This window comes from Medicago truncatula, chromosome 7 (assembly GCF_003473485.1).
Source record: "Medicago truncatula cultivar Jemalong A17 chromosome 7, MtrunA17r5.0-ANR, whole genome shotgun sequence".
NCBI lineage: Eukaryota > Viridiplantae > Streptophyta > Magnoliopsida > Fabales > Fabaceae > Medicago > Medicago truncatula.
The window spans coordinates 44,773,225-44,794,692 of NC_053048.1; the positions used below are offsets into that span (position 1 = coordinate 44,773,225).

The 21,468-nt window shown below is 31.4% G+C and overlaps 2 protein-coding genes across 2 annotated transcripts; one reads left to right on the top strand and one right to left on the bottom strand.

Annotated features, from left to right (window-relative positions):
• Nucleotides 1-15,857: 15,857 nt before the first annotated feature.
• LOC112416717 (uncharacterized) lies at nucleotides 15,858-17,737 on the top strand. The gene is made up of 2 exons (XM_039828012.1): nucleotides 15,858-16,149; nucleotides 16,425-17,737. Exons 1-2 carry the CDS (start codon nucleotides 15,858-15,860, stop codon nucleotides 17,735-17,737), a joined length of 1,605 nt encoding a protein of 534 aa, XP_039683946.1.
• A 1,096-nt stretch (nucleotides 17,738-18,833) lies between these two features.
• Nucleotides 18,834-20,564, bottom strand: LOC25499120 (probable inactive patatin-like protein 9). Its single transcript, XM_013594284.3, has 2 exons — nucleotides 19,506-20,564; nucleotides 18,834-19,221 (listed from the first exon to the last, which is right to left on the bottom strand). The coding sequence occupies exons 1-2, from the start codon at nucleotides 20,439-20,441 to the stop codon at nucleotides 19,015-19,017; spliced, it is 1,143 nt and encodes a 380-aa protein (XP_013449738.1). The 5' UTR covers nucleotides 20,442-20,564; the 3' UTR covers nucleotides 18,834-19,014.
• Nucleotides 20,565-21,468: the final 904 nt, after the last annotated feature.

Consider the following 21,468-nt stretch of genomic DNA (forward strand, 5'->3'; position numbering starts at 1 on the left):
GCAAGCTGATTATTTGTTGGCTTCATTCCTTAATCAAAATTTTTCATTGGTTTCTTTGGATGCAACCACTTGCGATTCAACACTGTATGATCGATGAGATTGCAATGGTGACAGAATATCAATAGTTTCTCATATTGAACCTCCACATCAAATGTGTAAACATCCCTTTCCATCATAATCTCATAAAAGAGACGTCTTGATATATTCATATCCACCAAAATGCGTGCATAGTGCCTAAAAACATGGTTCTTTATTGAAGCGTGCAATATTAACGGAGAAAACAAAGATTTAGCAAAAATAATCCCTGTAAATTATTGACACGTGTCATTTTATTCCTTGTTAAAAAAACATCTATTATCTATAGGATTAAAATAATCATGTTTTCATGTATATAAAAAGTGATAAAATGTGTTCACCAACTCCGTCGTTTTCTTTTATGTTAGTTAATTTTTTATTTTTTTCTTCAAATAAATTATCAAAGAGTGGCGTTACAAAATACAATTTAATTTATAAACTGATATAAATATATGACTTATTTGTCACTTATTAAAGAGTGTCGTTTCGTCCCCGTGAGCATAGCTCAGTTGGTAGGAACATGCATAATTATATGCAGGGGTTGGGGTTCAAACCCTAAACACCCCACTTATTCACTTTGAAAAAAATGAATTATAGTCACTAGACAACTTGACAAAAAAAAAAAAAATGTCGTTTCAAACTACAATCTTATATCATATAATTAACAATGAGAACAAATAAATTATTAATTAAAACTTATTAAAAATCATATATGAGACAAATGTACTAATTACAAAAAGTTAGTGTTTTTTTATTATATTCAACATAAAAAAGAGAAGAATTATATACACCACTTATATTTATGTAAATTCATTGTTTGAACGTTGTTTTTCTATAAACGATTTACTAGAGTTTTTTTTCTCTAAATGAGTCACTAAAGAGTTTTGTTTTAACTTACAATTCATACACGGGTAGTTATTTTTTCTCAAAACTCGCAAATTCTTCGTCCATATACATTGCTAAATTTATTATTTAGGTTGATAAGGAATGGCCTATTTTTTGTTTGAAGAGGCTAAAATGAATTATATTACCACAACAAAAGGTCCGGCGGTTGTGTTCTTATCTGTACAAAATTACAAGGTTTGTTTGTTACTGTAAACATGAAAAGGAAAGATGGTATATTTGTTGGAAGGTTCAATTTAGTTAGCTTGCAGTGTTTTCTTATCCATGGAAATCTATTGTTCTAAACATTTGTAATATCATGTTGTTGTTGGATTTCTCGTTTGTTAATTATTGTTTTTGAAGTAGTGTTTAGCTTGAATTAGCTTGATTTTTGGTTTGTTAATTCTGGATTTATTTTGCCGTTGGATTTTGTTAATTCTAGCTTGAATTTTTCTTGTTAGTTTATTGTTGCTGGATTTTTGGTTTGTTAATCCTGGGTTTATGTTTGAATGATATAATGATATTATGGATTTTCTTTAAGAAATGGATGAAGAAGAAGGAACTCACGTGCCTCTCCTTTCTTTCCTTTTTTTTTTTTAATTCCGTAAATGCATGTGTGGCTTTTTGTTTTTTTTTTTAATTTAAAAAATACACAGTTGGCATGACATGTAGGATTGACCAAATCAAAATTGAGGTTTTGCAAAAGGTGATAAACATGGGTCATTTTTGCTATTTTTTTAATAGGGGGCTAAAATTGCAACTTTTGCAAATTTAAAAGATAAAAAGTGCGTTTAAGCCAAGTTAAAGTGGAGTGGTCCAAGTCCAACAGTCCATCATAACACATTGCAATAAGAAAAAAAACAAATATTACCTGTTATTTAAATAAATTTAGTCCCTATGAACTTAACTCATTTGATAAGGGATAATGCACAAATGTGTAGGCGTCGGGGTTCGAATCCCCGGACACCTCACTTATTCATCTTTTAGGTGAATTTCTCTAACCACTAAACTACTTGACAAAAAAAAATTATAATTTTTATAACAATGACATTTTTTTTTTTTGGTACAAGTAACAATGACATATCTAGAGGGACATTGAGAAGGAAACTTTATTATGGAGAGAGAGAAGAGTGCATTGCTGCCGTTGTGCTATTTTCGAATTTACTTTATGTTGGCAGAAAGCTTTTAGTTCGAGATTTGTTTAATGTCGTTGAATTTATATTGATGACATTTTTTTTGAACAAACAAAAATAAGATATATTAACACGGACACCGTAATTGTTATCGCACAAGGTGTGCCAAATAATCACGAAAATGTCAAGGTCCAAACAAAATTACAACCAAATCAGTCAATACACGGACATAAAAGCGGGTTCGACCACCACTGATGAGTACCAAAACTAAATACAACATTGCTAGCCTTTAACCACCACAAAGAAGTTGATTTCACTTTATCTAACATTTGTGGCAGAGTACTTTGTCTATTTCTAAAAATCCTATCATCCATTTCATTCCACAACACCGAAACACGAAGCAATCAAATCAAGTGGAAGAAAGACCGTCATCTTCTCAAACAACCTGCGTAATTAATAAATTGCAAAAAATGATCTGAAGTTGATTGAGATTCGACCCCTACCACTCCTAGCCATGCCCGCACCATTGGCCATAATGCACTAAAAGTTACACAAGACAAAAATAAATGATTAACATCTTCAACGTTCCCACAACTAGAAACACACAACCGCGCCTCCAAAGGTAAAATGCAACGGTTTGCCAAATTATTTTTTGTAGGTAACCAATCTCTCAGGAGTCGCCAAGCAAGGATAGATACTTTGAGAGGAACCTGTTTATACCAAATTAACTTCATATGATGATGTAATTGGGGCTGCTCCTGTGATGTCAGCATGTCATATACTCCACGCACAGAATACCCACCCTCCTGTTTAGGTAATCAAAGCCATATGTTTGTCACTGATTCCTGCAAAGAAACTGTTAGTAATAAAACTCTACACTCCTCTACCAACTTCTCCTCCCAAGCCCACAACCGCCTACGCCACCGCAACACCCCCCCACCCACATCCACCCCCAACAAGAACATATTTCTAACTGAAATTGATTTTTTAACATTCAAGTCAAAAAGGCGCCTAAATTGACGACATTGTTGCCGTTAATTATGATGTTGTCTCATCTAGAAGTCCTAGCTCAACTGGCAAAATATCGAAATTGTTAGGTCAGATGCCATGACCTGGATTCGAACCCCGGTACCTCCACTTATGTGTGTGAGTTTATAATGGCTTTATTATTTCGTCTATCTACCAAAAATAAAATGATGTTGTCTCTTTTGATTACATTGACAGTGTTAGATTTGTATCATAAGTTTTTTTTTTTTACCAAAATTTAACCTGCTGCTGTTTTTCTTTAAATAACATCAACGTAATTTTTTATAACAACAAAAGGTAAAAAAATGCATTTAAAAAATATTTTATTTATTTGACAGATTGATCCGCCAACTAGTCTGTCATCACTAAACGAAACGGGATGAAATTTAAATTCCACCACTTAAATTGACTCGGCCTATCTCAATCTGGCTTTATATGGACTTAAGCGGACGTATCTAAAACGGGCAAGGCAGCCCGCGTTGCCATCCCTACATGCAGGTAATTTTTTTATTTATTTTTTGATTGTTTTTTTACAACACAATCCATGCATGCACAAGAATATATCCAGTCCAACTCCAATGTAGATTTGAAAACAAAAAATTAACAAAAATAATCTATTTTATTAAAACAAATCATCTGTTTTCTATCGGAATAAAAAAAAAAAATCTATTTTTACGTATAGAAAAACCCTTAACCTACTTTTTACCAAACTATTGAACATTTTTTTTGTACAAACTATTGAACATTTTTATGCATTATAAAAAGTGAAAAAATGTCATTCGTCAACTTCTTTTTTCTTTTGACATGTCACTTAATTATTTTTACGTTATTTTCTACAAATAAATTACCGAAGAGTGTTTTTTTAGGGAAAATTCCTAAAGAATGTTGTTTCAAAATACAATTTAATTAGGTCAATTTATTCTTCTTATTTGTATGTCGGTAAATTGTTTTAGGATATGTTTAGAATGATGAAAAATGGTGTAATGGAATGAAATAAGTTAAGGTTTCGTTGTTTGGATAGTTAATAAAGGGTGAGATGAAATTCAATGGTATGTATCCCCTTCCTTTTATCATTTACTCTTATTTTGTTTCCCCCAATTTGAGCGGCATGGGATGGAATCCCCCGTTATTCTAGTTGTCTAATCACTAAATTATAAAAATAACATCTGTCTTTCTCAATCTGAATTTGCATGTGGTTGATCTCGTAAATGGTGGTTGATTATAATGAAATTTGTCATGTTATGTTGAGATCATATTTTATTTGATGTGAAACTCTTTAACACATTCCTTTATATGGATATAAATTATGAGTAGTTTAATATCGGAAACCTAATAACAAATGGTTCAATAGATCTTGAAGTATGATATCATATTGAAATTGAGTCTAATTCGTTCTTATAAAACTTGTTTGTAAGATGATGAGTGTATCTCTTTATAATAATAATAAACAATAAGTTAACTAATATTAACACACACCATAGTAGTGTACCAAGGCTGTACATTTACGGACGAGGGTGAAGAAGCTTCCTCGTGGTTGATAAGTTAACGTCAACGGTTGATCATTTGCTGCCATTTCCCACTGCTCCATACAATTTTCGTTTGTCTTTTTCTTCCGCTCACGTACAAACCCACACAGGACGGAACTTGAGACTATTTTAATTTTTAACAAGCAAGTAAATATCAGCATTATCTAATCACAAAAATTAGTTTTTTTTTTTTTTTTTTGTCAAATATCTAATTGTTGAGAATTCACATGAGTGGGATATCTAGTTAAGATTTAAGTTGGTATCATTAGTTTAACTCAGTTGGTAGAAATAACACATAATATATATAATATCTGAGGTTCGAATCTCAAACACCAGAAAAAAATAATAATTAAGATTTAAAGTTCAACCCTTACATATTATATAATGTTATGACAATGACAATTAAGTTGAACTCATGGAAAGACGTTTGTCTTTACAATAGACTACATTAATATATTTTTTGGTGCCAAATTTATTTTTATTAATAGCTATAAATTATAATTCAGTCCAATTAACGCATTGCTTATGACTAAGGAAGAGGGCTCCGATCTACTCATTAGATATGACTATGTCGATGGGAGGTCAAGATATATTTGGTGATGAGAATTATTTGGTTGGTCACAACCTTGAGAAAAATTATTTGAACGCTTACACATAAAGTCATATGAAGTACTATTTAGTTATTTAAAAATGTATATTATTTTATTACCAAAAAAGTATGTATATATATATTTGATTTTTTTTCTTTTTCTATTCTTTTTCTTCGGTGTGCGCGCTTAAGTTTATTTATGTCCGAAACACTTGAAGGAAAAAAAAAGCTTATGTCCAAAACCTTGTGAGCTTGTTAAGATCTCCTATTTGGTGATGATCCATAGCAAGGAATCAAGTTGCCACGTGATGGTATATGCTATGCTGTGCTTGCTATATTCAATTCAAGTACTCAATAGACATTACAATTAAATTAATGGAGAATGCTAACCATATGTCAAATGCATCTTTGCTTTTATTTAGTTGAGTTTTCTCATGTCGTCTTGTATTGATGTCATTAGCAGCTCTTGATATATTGCCACTCTTTGATTAATGAAAGATCAATATATTGTAAAAAATATACATATATCTTACAAATAAATAAATTATAAAACCAACAATGAGTTTGACTGAGTTTTAAGATACTCAACGTCTTTAGCAAATTGTCATATGATTGATGTTCGACTCTTGAGTATGGAGAAAATTCTATTAGAAGAATAAATTTTGAGTTGTATATCTAACATGTTTTCTAATAAAGATTAATTACTATTAAAGAATGGTGAACTATATTAGACATACAATTCAAAATAGTGATTAATCACTATTAAAGAATGGTCTAATCACCCAAGACGTTTGTTCTATATTGTGTGATTTTTAATATATTTTTCTTTGATGTGTTGCTTTAGATGGTTAAGGGATATGATGTCAACCTAATTAAGATGCTTTCTTTTGGGTTTTTTGCACCTCGTTGATTTATATAAAAAAAATACATTATAAGTCTTCCGTTAGAAATAACTTCCTTTTCTTAAAAAAGTAATAACTCCCACATATAAAATTAAAAATATAACCACATAAGTGATGGAAAAACCTTGTAAGTGATGGATGTGTTTTGAAAATTCTTCCCATGAATTTTGTTTATACGCACATGCATTAGATAAAATTAGTTTAAAATTTAAATTCACTGTTAAATAGGTAAATATAGAAAACATTTTTTTTAGATTACACTTAAAAATTGTGCGTAATTTATCCAGTATCTTAGAAATCGTGGTTAGATCTAACACAGTTTCACAAAACCAGTTTGTGAGATGATGATTGTCCCTATTTATAAACACATTGTCAGACCATATTCTATCCAGTATGGGACTTTAAGCACCCCCTCTCACGACCAATACTATTGAACTTAGTTCGTAGACATAAATGATGGGTAACCCGATAGCAAAAATCTGATAGTAGGTGACCCAATAAATATTGAAAAGACTCTGATACCATCTTAAAATTCCTAATTGGTATCAACCATCAAAATTAGTCACAAACAAATTTCTATGTGGAGTAAAAATTAGTTTGTGTATACCACTTACAAATTTACTTATGTGGCCAACTCATTGATTGTTTGATAAATTACTCACAATTTTTTTGGAGTAAACATAGTTAAGAAAATGATCTAATTATATCACGGGATCGGATGTTGATACACATCAAACAAACAAAGATGAGATGATGATAGACAGATACCTTTCAACTCAATTAAAGATCCTAAGTTTAAATGTAGATATGAGAATTCAACAATATTAAATTTCTTGAGAGAATTTTACTTTTAATTATTTTCCTATCAACTCAAAAGATTAGTCTTTATAATTGTGCACAAATAAACAATATGGTGCTCTATGAAGAAAAGCTCTAGATACCACCGTAGCATTCAAAGTTTGTTTTTATGGATTTGTTACCTACACATGATGTGTTGGGAATCTCTCGTGACCCTGCCTAGCTAATGAGACGACAAATACCAACTAGCCTAGTTGCATGTATACATATAACGTTGAAAGGAAAGAACAAAACCTCGACTATTTCTTATCTGGCTAATGTTTTCATGGATTTTATTTTGTTTCAGAGTCAGAGATTCCCCGCATAATAAGGGTATAGATTGTAGTCACTAGTCACCATGGCATATGATGTATCCATTGCTATATTTGGGCCATTGAGAATCTCTGTAACACAATGCTTCATTATAAGATCTCTATTTATTTTATATTTTTTTGACGGAAATATCATAAAAAAGATACTCTATTTTTTTAGGAGGAAAAAGATACTCTATTTATTTATTAATTTCACACACACACACACACATTGCATTGTTATTTTTTTTGTGTGTGTTAATATTGCATTTTTATCTATATTAATAATGATTGTCTATACTAACCTTACAAGAGATTCATCAAGTTTTGTCAAAAAGAGATTCATCAAGGTCTATAAAGAGAAGTGTATGTGAGGAAAGGAACTACAGTTTTTGGCAAATACTATATTTGAAGGCCATGGATTTGAGGTACGTGTTTCCTCGCTTTATTTTCTGACTTGCATATTATTTTTTATATATAATTTTTTTTATGGAGTTTATAATTATTTATTTTGGTGTTTATTCTAATATATATTGTTTATGTCACTTCAGGTTACATATCATTTGAACGATGATACATAAGTAAGTGGATAAACGAAGACTAATTGATGTAAATCAACTGACGATCATGAATCATTGATAGTTAATTAAATATGAAACATATTTCTGCCTAGTCAAAAAAAAAAAATATCTCTGTTTTTTTTTTTTGGCAAATGAAACATATACTACCTCAACGATATATTTCTCTCTTTTTTTTGGCAAGTGAAACATATATCTCTTATTTTTTTCTTTTTTCTACCAACAACAACGATAACAAAGATGAGAATCAAATGACATTATCTCAACATCATTTTTTAGTTTGAACTTTTAGAGATGAAGAAGATACATATAGATTCTTGTTTATTTCTGAAATTTCACAATTAAGAAATTATGAAATTCTATTTAGATCTTCATTTTTTTAAGTTCAGAACTAAAAATTATATATATATATATATATATATATATATATATATATATATATATATATATATATATATATATATATATATATTTGTCGAGGCTTGTGTTTTTTATCTACATTGTTGGTAGAAAAAAAAACTAATACGAGATAGAAGATTATTTTATTTGGTAGTATGTAGTTGTGATATTCTATTTTATCTATTTACAAGAAAATTTCTTTATTTTTTAATACATTATTAAGCCGCCGTAAAACAATGTCATTTTCAAGTCGGTTGTTTGCACGCAACTAACTTTAACTATGACAACAAAAACACATTTAAAATCAAAGATGTTAAACGGTTGTTAATTATCAAGGTTAAAAATTAAAACATGTTCTTTTAAATCGACTGATAAATCGTTTTAAAAAGTTTCGCATACACTCACAGAGAAAGTCTTACCTAGGCACAAATACAAATTAATAATGTTTGGGCACACTCACATAAATGGAGAAAAATAAATGAGAAAACATCAAGTCACATCATTCAATTATTTTCTCTTTTAACTTTATCAATTTATATATGTGTGCCTAACCATTTTTCATTTGTATTTGTGCCTATGTAAGACTTTCTCCTTAAACATAATGTCTTAATCAAGTTACATAACCAACTTAAAATAGTGTTCAAAACTTATTTAAAATCCAGATTTTCCTTTAAAATAATATTTTTAAGTCACACTGATCATTCTAAAGAAATTTTCTTTAACTATCTAGTAAGGAAATCATCAACACGTGAAACTCTAAGGGTGTGTTTGGATTGAGGGTTTAGGAGGGGAAGGGAGGGGAGGGTTCACTTTTATTTTTTAAATTACGAACAATGTAAAATGTTTTTTTTAAATAGATTAAGTGTTTTTGAAGTATTATATCATCATCAATCATGTTGTTAATTCAATTTTCTAAACATCATTTTATAATGTCCGTAATTTAGAAAAGAAAAATGAGTCCTCCCCTCCCTTCCCTTCCTAAATCTTCAATCCTAACACACCTTAAAGAATGACAAATAATTTATAGGCATTCAAACCAGAGTTTTAGTGGGAGGAACTCTAGCTAACACTACAGGACAATTAATAGTATAGAACTGAAATTAATTGTAGCATACAACAATTATGAGTTGCATTTGTGCATGAAAAGGAAGGGAATGATTTTTTTTAGGACAAAGAGGAAGAGAATTATACAAGCTAAGAAAAACCAAAAAAAGACAAAACATTTTTTTTATCTGTCAAACTTGAAAGACACTTGGTCCCTCCGTTCGAAAATGTAAGGAAAAATTTATTAACATAAGTTGATGTATCTGGTTCAATATTTTGTACCAGACACATTAATTTTTGTTGACCAATTTCTGCTTACATTTTGGAAGGAAGGAAGTAAATGAATTAGAAATTTAAAAATAATTAGCTGAACAGCCAACACCGATTAAGAATAAAAGTTACTATCACATTACATTGATTAAATTTTATGTTGGTCTACAACTATTTAATATGTTAGTGAGACATAAATTAAGGTTAATATTACACTCTGTCAATTAAATATTCAATCTGGTGTCTCGATTATAAACAAAATGTTATTTTTTATTGATTCATCGTATAACTAATGTATTTTGTCTATAGACCAAGTGTAAACTGTTGTCTATAATTGAGCTTGGACAGACTATCAAGTTTTGTTAGATTAAAACATCGTATCCCCGTGAACTTAGCTCAGTTGGTAGAGATATTATATTTTATATGTAATGCAGGAGTTCGAACCCCGAACACCTCATTTCTCCACAATTAAATTGTATGAGCTCTATGGCCACTACATTACTTACAAAAGAAAAAAAAAAAAGCATCGTGAATTTGCATGTCATGCATGCGTGACCATCAATTGCAAAGAAAGAAAAGTGTAAGAAAGGAAGTTAATTTAGGTTTATTTGCAATGACTAAAGTTGCGTTGTTAACTTGTTAACCTTCTTCAAGTGATAATTATGAAAAAGAAGAGAAATAAGAATATGACATTTTAATGGAATGATTACCAACTCAGAAATCAGAAGATTAATTGAATGGATGGAGTCCTTCGTACAAGGCCGGCCCTGAGGCATAACCTGACATTTACATGAAACTAGTAACCAGACATGTTATTGTTAGGACAGTACCTTATAGTACAGTAAGCTGATGTCCATATCTTAAATTGAGATATCCATCAATGCCCTCAACGACTTATTATTCCAAGAGTAATGAGAATCGAAAGTTTTTATCTTCTTTGTTTTCTTTAAATAGAACTAAAGACATAGGTAGCTTTGTACTATATGCATGGATTGAATTTGAAACCTAGATTCCCTAAAATCATGATGCTCTTTAGACGGATAAAATTATTCATTAAAACTCTATTTGAAAAGATCCTAGCATTGTTGTTGGCAAATTCTAGGGTGAGAGGAAGTAATATATCATATATAGTCTAAGATTGACCGATATTTAAAAATTGTTTGAAACTTTAACAACGATCAACGTCACTCTTCACGGGTAAAATCTATATGTAATGTTGATACATGAAAGAGAGATGACTTAACCGTTGATAGTTTAATAATAATAGAAAGAAAACTAAATATTGCATCAAAACTCGATTTTTTTCCTCTTATTTTGTCGAATCAACGTTAATTAGATTATGGTATCAGTTGTAAACATATGTATATATACCTCAAACTTCTCTTAAACCATGCCCTATATACCACCACGGTGTATTTCTCCCTTGCTAGTGCTACCATTAAAAAATGCATGGTAAAAATTTCAAAGAAATTAAATTTCCACTCCAATATTTTTTTATTTAAGAAAACTCCTATTTTTCTTGTTATTTGTTATATATATAGAAGCAAAAATTAACTCTTGCACCAAATAAAATGTTCAAATATTTCTTGACCAAAAAAAAAATGCTCAAATATTTGTCACCGTGAACATAACACAAATGACATTGATACTGAATTGTTATATGCGGAGGCTGGAGTCCGAACTCCAGACACCCTACTTATTCACTTTAAAAAGTGAATTCTAGTCACTAGACTATTGAACCAAAAAAATCCAAATATTTTCAATTATAAGAAAAATGTCCATATCTTGTCTCTTTCTCCATAAGAAAAACTCTATAGTGTGACACAGTTTGTAAGATTTTACCACCCTCAATTGATGCCATCTTTTATATATGGAAAATGCTAACTAGTGTCTCAAGGACATTGGTTAAACATCCAAAATAAGTAAGTTTTTATAAAAAAGTTGTGTAATAATTACTTTATCAAAAATAACATTTTATATTTTCAAGATAAAATTTATATTTATAGATTCTTTAACCATTGCTCCGAAAGCTCCTGTTAGCACGACCTTTTCTGCCTATATATTTTGTGATTGTCTACACTACACGCATGTCCATTTAGTTGTTATTCAAGTCTCTTTTGCCATCACGTATGAGGTTTTAAGTGTACTTTAAAATTCTCAAGGAACAATAACTCTGGAAAACAACATATTAATCAAATCAAATTGTCAAGCACAAGGATTAACACATTAGGACATGCGAATTTTCAACATATCATTACATTATTAACTTGGGTCCTATAGGATTCTAGGATGGCCCACTTCGTAGTACCGATATCTCTTAACCCTCACGGCTCTTTTGCCTTTTTATTTGGCATTTGGGTCACTTACTAGCTTGTGTCCTAAAATTTGTCATCATTATTAAACAGATTGTTGACCAACTACTTATGCTCGACCCTATCCTCATCACATTGATTATGAATGTCCTTATAGCTAAATTTTTCAAGAATGATTGGTCCATACTAAAAATAAATGATCATAATGTAGCTAATGAATTGAGTGGACCAAACTAACTACGGTATATAGTGTCATCAATGTATTACGTGGTATATTTATACTCTTTTACTTTTGGGTCATGCTAACTGGTGTTTCTGAAATACTAATTAAGATGAAAATACTAACAAGAGTTTTAAAAACAAGTGTCTTGTGTGATCATATATAAAAGACGAGACTTGTTAATTTGTATCTTAAAAACACATGTTAAGAAATTCAACAATAACAATTTTGAATCAAAAATCATAATATTTTAATTTTTAAAAAGTTGAATGCATGACTTTTAAAATATATTTTTTATAGAGTTCTTTAACACGTGTCTTAAAAGATTAACTGAAATCCTAATATATTTTTTAGTGTTTGATAAAAGAAATCAATTTTATAATTATTTTGTTTAATTTCTGTCAAAAAAAAATTGTTTAACAATATTTTCTAAAATGATTTTATAACTATGTGAATTACTTAAGTTTTTCTTTCTTTTAGCAAGACTGGCTTGACGTTAATACACTTGAGGTGCTAGCTGAATGGAACGAGTTTAACCTTGTAATTTTAAGGTGGTAAGTTTGAATCCCTTTAAAGACCGTTGTAAAATTGACATTAATGTCACTTTAATTAAAAAAATATGAAGCTAATACTCAAATAATCACACTTTAATTAAAAAAATAAATAAAGTCAATACTCAAATAATCTCCCGTGGATTTTTTTAGACCATGAAATGTTATATAGTAAAAGATAAGAGTTTGACATTATAATTTTAAAAGATGAAATTTAGATTTCATTGAACAGAGTTGTAAAATGACTATTACTAACATTTTAATTGATAATGTTTTTGACTTCCTCCTTTTTTCCCGAATAAATATTCATATAATCCAACATATATTACATGTTTTATGAAGAAGAAAAAACCTAACTTAATGAAAAGAGGAAATGCTTTACTTTTCTTTTTTTAAATTATGGATACTATAAAATATTTTTAAAATATCGAAATAACAAACATGACAAATGATTTTATAATACTTCAATTACATTTAATTTATTTTAAAAAACACATTATTTTGTTAGTAATTTAAAAAAGAAAAGTTAGTCCTCCTTTTTTCAAACCCTAAATTTTGTCCTCGTGAGCTTATCTCAGTTGGTAAGGACAATGCATAATATATGCAGGATTCGGGATTCAAACCCCGACCACCACAAAAGGAAAAAAAAAACTAAATCCAAAGACACGACTTGATTTTTTTCGATACTTTTTAATATGAATTTTAGCAAACACAAATTCTGGAATACTGTGGGGTGGGAGTGAGAGACTTTTATATTTAAAAAATATGATAGCTATAGAGACATATTTGGAGTTTTAGAGATTTTGTGGGGGAGAAAAAAAAAAGTACATGTTAGGGTTGAAAGTAAAATTTTCTCATGCAAGAAACTATCACTTATTGCAGTCGGTTGGTTGGTCCATGTCTCCATGACCGGACTACTAAATGGTACTAATGTGAAATTAAATGGTACTTTTTTACCTTTCTAAATACTCATAAAAATGGTCCACATGAAGCCTTGTGCGCAAAACCATCCATACAATGTGGTTTCCCCACAAATGCATCATAGAGCCATGACTTGATAGAGTATGCTCGAAGTCACTCTTACTCAAACTTACCTCACGCCTAGAGCGAAGTCACCACCAAGGCACCAATAACATCCTCCAATATTGGAGTAAGGATTTGGAGGAAGAAGAAAGTAGGTAGATAATTTAAAAAAAAAAAAAAACCAATTTGAACATTCGGTTCATTATTATAAATAAAAATTCACATTTTAAGTTTATTCCATAAATGATGTATATAATTTATATATTAAAGTCCACATACATTATTTATCAAATGAATCTAAAATATTAATTTTTGTTTATAATAGTGACCGGATGATGTACACTTTATATATCACACCAATTCATACGTGTCTTTAAAAAAACAATTATGATATATAAAAGTTAAACATTTCTAATCATTCAACCATTATAATTGATTATCAGTGTAAAAGATATTTATATTGTGATGTATACTAGATTATTTTAGCCTTCTTTAATTGTATCTCTCATCTATTATAATGTTTACTATATCATCCTTATTTTATGAGGGATGAAAAACTCTACACTATTTATTCAATTTCTGTCAATCTAAATATATACAAAATATCCTGATAATTTTGCGTATCATCAGACAGCAGGATTTTGTTTGTTGTATACTCGCATGCACGTGTTTGAAAAAAAATTCTCACATGCATGTTCATACCAAACTAAGTCTTATTTGATGAATCATGATCCCAAACTATATTTTAACAAAAAGACTTAAAAATGGTTGAACTGCCATTATTTTCTCAAAAGTGTATATCATAATCCGCATGTGAGATATGACTCTATTGACTAACCAAACTTTAGTCATGTGTTGTGCACGTACTTGAAATTAATGGCGAATCCACGCACGATGTTGATCATCATAAGCTAAATTATTTGTTGAAATTTGTAAAACTGCATGCAGTGTGAATTGTGAAATGCTTTGGGTAATATTTTACGATTTTTTTTATAGATACCCCAATTCATCAAGAGATAACGTAGAAAAAATTTCTTTATTGAGGTCAGAATTTGAGTTTATGTGACAAAATAATATAGATCGAAATCATCATTTATTCATTAAACTTAAAATGTGATTTATTATTATTATTGAGGTGCGTTTATTTTTTTGAGGGGAGTTTGTTTGCGTTTAGGCTGTGTTTGGAACTACCGATAGAGGAAGGAAAGATGTTATGAAAGATTGAAAGTTTACGGGGAATTGGGTTTCCATAGTTTGTATCTCCAAAGAAAGGGTGAGGAAAGATCAATTTTGGTGGGACCTACAACATAAAAGCTTTCCCTCCAAAATTGTAAAGAAAATCGGAAGATTGTTCAATTTTTCCAAATGAACATTCTTACCCTTGCTTTGATTGACGTGCTTGAGTTATTTTCCAATTTTGCTTGCAATAGTGGTTATGCGTACCAAATGCATCTCGATTTGCAACAAATATTTAATAAGAATGATGCATCAATAATTTAATTAATAAATAAATTCTATAATAATATTTTATTTTAAAATACATTATTATAAAAATATATACATATATTAATATAAATATTAACATTAATTTTTCCATTGATAATATTTTATTCTAATGTAAAGATATTTATGTTATTTACGAAATATATCACTTTCTTTCCTCTCACATTCCATTCACTTTTCACTTCTACCAAACAATAAAAAAAATCATCAAACTTTCCTCTCACTTTCTACTCCCTCCGTCACTTATTATAAATCGCAAATAACTATATCATCAAGATTAAGAAAAGGTGGTTAGTAACAATAAAGTTGTAGGTTCTTTTAAATAAATTTTCTAAATTACCCCTATTTAAAATTTTATCATTTCAAAATTCTTCTCTTTACTTTACTCCACATTTATAATCCACTATCTCTAAAATTACTCTCTCAATTACTCCATATGCAGTTATTGGAACGGTAACCAATAGACATATGAAAAGTTGCTATATTTTCTTCAATTTTGATGCTAACCTTTTTTTTTTTTTTTTTTTTTTTCAGTTTCACAATAGAACCGATGAATAAAAATTGGATATTTCAATGTTCCCTCCATATTTTCCCACCAATGTTTATTTTGGGAACTAACAATATTCCAGCTTAAATATTCAAGTATGATGTGTGTTCCAAATCATTGCTTCACAAAATGACAATAGATATTGATTTGAATTTATTAGCTGCAGATGAAGATGAAGGTATTGAGCAAATTGCTTTAGGGGAATCACAAAACATTGTACCAAACCTTAACCAGGCAGTGGAAGATGATTTTACTGTTGGCCTTGACCTCAATATGAGTTCTGAAATAAGAGGAAGTCAGAGAGAATTTGATTTGAACGAAGAACCATACTTTACAGAGAATAATCCTCTTGAAGATGACGATGACACAAATACAGAAGTGAATGATGAAGCAATCCCAAATTCCATTTTGAATTCTACCGGTACCATACTTCTTCTCTTATTGTTTTACAATTAGAATGTAGTTCAAATTACACCACTTTAATTAAGTGATGCTTGTTTCCAATCCCTGCCATTCCTTCACTCGTTCTTTCATCCACACAAGAGGGCGCTTTTTTTATGCTTATTATTTCTTTTAATACGTTCCATTCCATATTTATGAATTAATTCACTACTTCTATACCATTGCAAATAGCTAGCCTCTGAAGTTGCTTCTATTATTGATTTAATTTAATGTTACTCTAATTTTTTTTATTAGGAGATATAAATGAAGCACAAATTGATGATAGCAGCAAGCCACGTAAATTTTTAACCACTGAAGAAAGAAAATCAGTATCTCGTCTCTTGTTGCAATCTAGTGTGAATAGAAAATTAAAGAAAGGTACAACAAAAATGATTTCTTCACTGTATCCGGTTTCCATAAGAGTTATCCAACGTATTTGGAAGCAACTAAAGGACGTTGGTGATGTGTCTCATAAAAAGACAAAAAATTGTGGACGTAAGAGAGTTCAAATCGACCACACTCAATTCCGCAATGTTCCTTTATCAAAAAGGACTACTTTAAGATCTTTATCTTGTGCATTGAATATAAGCAAGTCCTCATTGGCAAGACTTCTTAACCATGGAACTATACGGCGTCACTCTAATGCCATAAAACCATTTTTGAAAGAAGAAAACAAGATCTCTCGATTGAACTTTTGTTTGTCAATGCTTGAACGTGGTAGCATACCGCATAATCCAACTTTCACAACTATGCATAACATTGTTCATATCGATGAGAAATGGTTCTACATTACCAAGAAGTCCATGCATTATTATTTGCTACCAGATGAGGAGGAACCATTGCGCACTTGCAAGAGCAAAAATTTCATTGCAAAAGTAATGTTTTTGGTTGCTGTAGCCCGCCCGAGATTTGATGCAGAAGGGAATGAAGTATTTTCAGGAAAAATCGGTGTTTTTCCTTTTTTCACTCAAGAGCCAGCTAAAAGAAACAGTGTTAATAGAGCTGCAGGGACACTAGAAACAAAACCAATAACTTCGGTAACCAAAGAAGTTAGTAGAACTTTTTTAATTGAAAAGGTTCTACCTGCCATCAGAGAAAAGTGGCCAAAAGATTGTGTACGGGATCCGATTTTTATTCAACAAGATAATGCCAGAACTCACATTGATCACAAAGATGCAGAATTTTGTGAAGCGGCTAAGTTAGGTGGGTTTGATATTCGCTTAATGTGTCAACCTCCAAATTCTCCTGATCTAAATGTCTTAAACCTTGGGTTTTTTAGTGCGATTCAGTCATTACAATACAAGGAAGCTCCAAAAACTATTGATGAACTTGTGAGTGCTGTGGAGCGTTCATTTGAAGCTTTTTCTGCTGTTCAATCTAATCGCGTATTTTTAACCTTGCAATCATGCATGATTGAAATAATGAAGACAAGAGGTTCAAACAATTACAAAATTCCACATATTAAGAAAGCAATATTACAAAGAGAAGGTCAACTCCCTACACAAATGAAATGTGACCCATCTATTGTGGAAGATGTTTTACAATCTTTGAGAAATGATTCTAATTGATGCCTATAATGATCGGGTTGTGATCACATTATCTTTAATTATGTGTTTTTTGCTTCATTTCAATTTCTAATGTTACTTTTGCTTCATTTTGATGAAAAAATTCAGCATATCGTATATAGTCATCTTTTTTGTTTCATTGTCAAACATTTGCTAATAACTGGATTAAACAATGACAATTCATATGCTAATACTAACGTTGATGGGCAAGCTTGATATTAGAAATAAAAAACAATTCATTTTCTCAAATTCATAGATGAGATCAATACCACTCTAATGAACTGAAACATAACAATGTTTAGTCAAAGAAAAACAAAATGAAATGCATGATATGTAAAAATAAATTCCCCAGCAGCTACTGCACTTGAACTTCTCATATAATCTCAGCTTTTCTCCACTTGACATCCTCAGTACCAGGTTGGGAGAATGATTTCTAACATCTGCCTCACAACTTGATTCAATTTGGATTCAAAGTCACGTGGAGTATTTTTCTCAACTAGAAGAGCAACTTTTTTCTCCTCTTCATTCTGCAGCGCACTTGAGTTGATTAAGGAAGTATTGGAATTTTTATCACTCTATTTTTTTCATGAGCAAAGTCTTTTCTTGAGAAGTCTAATGAACAACAAAGGAGCACTTTTCCAATTTATTTATACCACTGTTTAGACTTTTGAAGAAGCACCATTGTTATTAATGAATGGGACGGTGGCACAGAGAATTGAAAATTATTTAAGAGGAGTATGTGCTTTGGAAAATAAAACTAATTTTGAAAAGTAGCCAATTTCTGTTAATGCTCAAAACAACTATTCATTGTTTTTACTCCATAGTCAAAAGTGCATGAATATAAAACGACTATTCATTGTTAATGCTCAAAATTTCTGTTAAGGGTAAATTGGGAAAAATTTAATTAATGAGGTATAGATATTATAAAACGACTTATATTTTGGGACAAATTTTTTCAAAAAAAGACGACTTATAATAAGGGACGGAGGGAGTATATCCCAAAAGCTTTTCGATTGGATATTGCTTTGATTCCAAAAAAAAAAAAAAGAACTGCTCCCACTTACCAAACATGATGTCAACAGCAATAAATACATTTGTGTTTTAAACGGTCGGGACAACTTCGTGATTCAAATTATCGGGACAACGAGCATTTTCCTAAAATAAAACCTCCCGAGTTAAAAAAAAAATAAAATATATATATCCTGACCTTAATACAAGTTACATACAACTTACACATTTAAATTCTTAAGAAAAAAAATTACACAGTTAAAAAAAAAACATTAGCACGAGACTAACGGCGTAATCTTGCATGGACTAGGTGGCAAACTAGACTTTCCAGTAGCAACAAGTCGTTGCACAAACCTCTCAATTCTGTTGCCGTTAGTTTCTTGTAGTAACCGTTTCCCACCAAACGGTAACGACTGTAACACTCTCTCGTTCAACACCTCTGTTTCTTCCCAACTTCCCTTTCCTCCCAAACCAAATGCCTGCACAAAAATTAAACCGCTAATTCACTCCGTTAAAATTAATCACGTTTAGTTAATTTCCATTTTCTACTTCCTCTGTTTTTTACTACTTTCTGTCAAACCAAACAGTGCATAAGACAGAAATAGTAAGAAGCAAAAGATACAAACACGGACATTAGATAATTGAAGCTAATAATTAAGAATGACAATCGAGTATAATCATATGTGTCGGTGCTTTACAATGTTGGACCAGACACGTCTTCTATCATAAATTATCGAGAAAATTCACAAATTTGGCTTAGTACCTGAATCCTCGCATAGTCAGTACGGTTCCAACTGAAGGCATTTCCCAACATCTGATCAACGGTTTCTGAAACACCGTCAAGAGCAATGTCAACCACTGTCGACGTTGAACATTCACGAACATCACGATGCACTCTGTTCGCGGGTGCTCCATTTCCGATGGACAAAACCATCAGGTCCTCGACACTATTCACCGACGGGAAATCACGCTTGTTATGAAGAACATGCGTAACAGCCGCTGCCGCCGGATTGTTCATCACCAAACCACCGTCCACGGCTGAGCAAGAGGTTTTTCCATCAACGGAAGCGAATTGAAACGGTTTGAAGAGACTTGGAGTTGATGACGTTGCGCGACACACTTTCCAAAGCTCAAAGTTGAAACTCGGTGACTCCGACGCATCGGCTCGTGAGAAAACGAACGGTGCTGAAGTGTTGAGATCATAGCAAGGAATAAGCAAAGGCTTAATCGTATCTTTCAACGTCAAAGATTTACCTTCGCTTTCTTTTCCTTGAAAAACTCGCTTCAACAAATTTTCAATGCTCTTCGTTGAGAATCTACGGCGCCGGCGGAAAACACCGACGGATTTCATTTTATAGAATTCATGATTCCTGTCAGCAATGAAATTCACAGCATCTCTAGCAGTATAGAGAGGTCTACCAAATCCATCATCAGCTGTGATCATTGCAGCGAGTATTGCACCAATGCCAGTGCCGGTGATGATGTCAAAGTAATCAATGATTTGAGCGTGAGGATCGTTGGTTTGTAAGCGGATCTGATCCTCAAGGTGGATCAAGGCAGCGCCGGAGACAATGGCGGTGGTTCCTCCGCCGTCAATGCTGAGAATGCGAGTTTTGGATGTTGTTCCACATTGTGAAACTGATAGCCATTGTTGTTCTAGTTTTGTGAATATCTCTAGTGTTACTTTGCTAAGCTCCATTAGTGGTTTTGTTTCTTTTTCTTTTTACTTCCTACACCCCTCTCTTTGATTCTGTGTTAGTGAGTGATGAAGCAGAGGAAGTGAGGGTTGTTGCAGTTACTTTTGGTTTGAGAATGGGTAGTTATATGGACGATCCTTTTGTCCTTGTCCTTCATTTATTTATTTATTAATTAATTAAACCACTAATAAATATAGTTTCCACTTCCCAGTCTCATTAGGAGAGTGAGTGTAAAACTGTGTTTACGTGTTAAGAGTGGGGATTGCACGTGCAAGTGCGCGTGTAGTTTTGTGAGAAGCGTGAAATTCGGCTAGTCAGCCGGCTCGGCTATCGCTTACTCAGTGTCACTGTTCACTACTACTACTGCTATAGTGATGCTGTCACTGCCACTCTGTTTGTTTTTAGTGTTAGAACTATTGTGTTTTTTTTATATGTTTGGGATGCTTCCGAGTGTCTTTCTATGAATTCAATTTTTGGTCAGCTTATTATGTGCTGATTACTACTGCTACTTACTATTGCTCGGTTATCTAGGTGAGGAAGATTACTGGGAATCTACAGTCATGTTTCCACGAAGGGAAGCCAAGGATTTCAAGGCATAGCTTCTGGATTACCATTAATGTATATACCAAACCAGCCATCGACTTGGCAAGGTTATTAGGTCAATGATCGAATCATTGGAACATAACTTGAACCGCATTATTAAATTAGATTAAACTGAATGGCTCGGCTCGGTCTCTATAACAAGTTTATTTAAAATATTAAACGGAATTGAACTGAAGACTCAATTTGTTTTTTTTTTAGATAAACGAGATGACAAAGTCATCATAAACTCTCACACACATAAAGTGGAGGTATTGATGTTTGAACACCGATCATGACGTCTGACCTAACAATTTCAACATTTTTACCAGTTGAACTACGGATTATGGGACCGAAGACTCAATTTGTACCATATTTTGGTGGATACACTTCGTATCCACCAAAATATAGTATAAAGTGATTTAAATATTTTAATCTTTAATTAATTTG

Coding starts and splice junctions, on each gene's coding strand:
- LOC112416717 (XM_039828012.1), top strand. CDS start 15,858: ATGACAATAGATATTGATTTGAATTTATTAGCTGCAGATGAAGATGAA. Junction 16,150..16,424: donor TTCCATTTTGAATTCTACCG/GTACCATACTTC, acceptor TTTTTTTATTAG/GAGATATAAATGAAGCACAA.
- LOC25499120 (XM_013594284.3), bottom strand. CDS start 20,441: ATGGAGCTTAGCAAAGTAACACTAGAGATATTCACAAAACTAGAACAA. Junction 19,222..19,505: donor CTGACTATGCGAGGATTCAG/GTACTAAGCCAA, acceptor ATTTTTGTGCAG/GCATTTGGTTTGGGAGGAAA.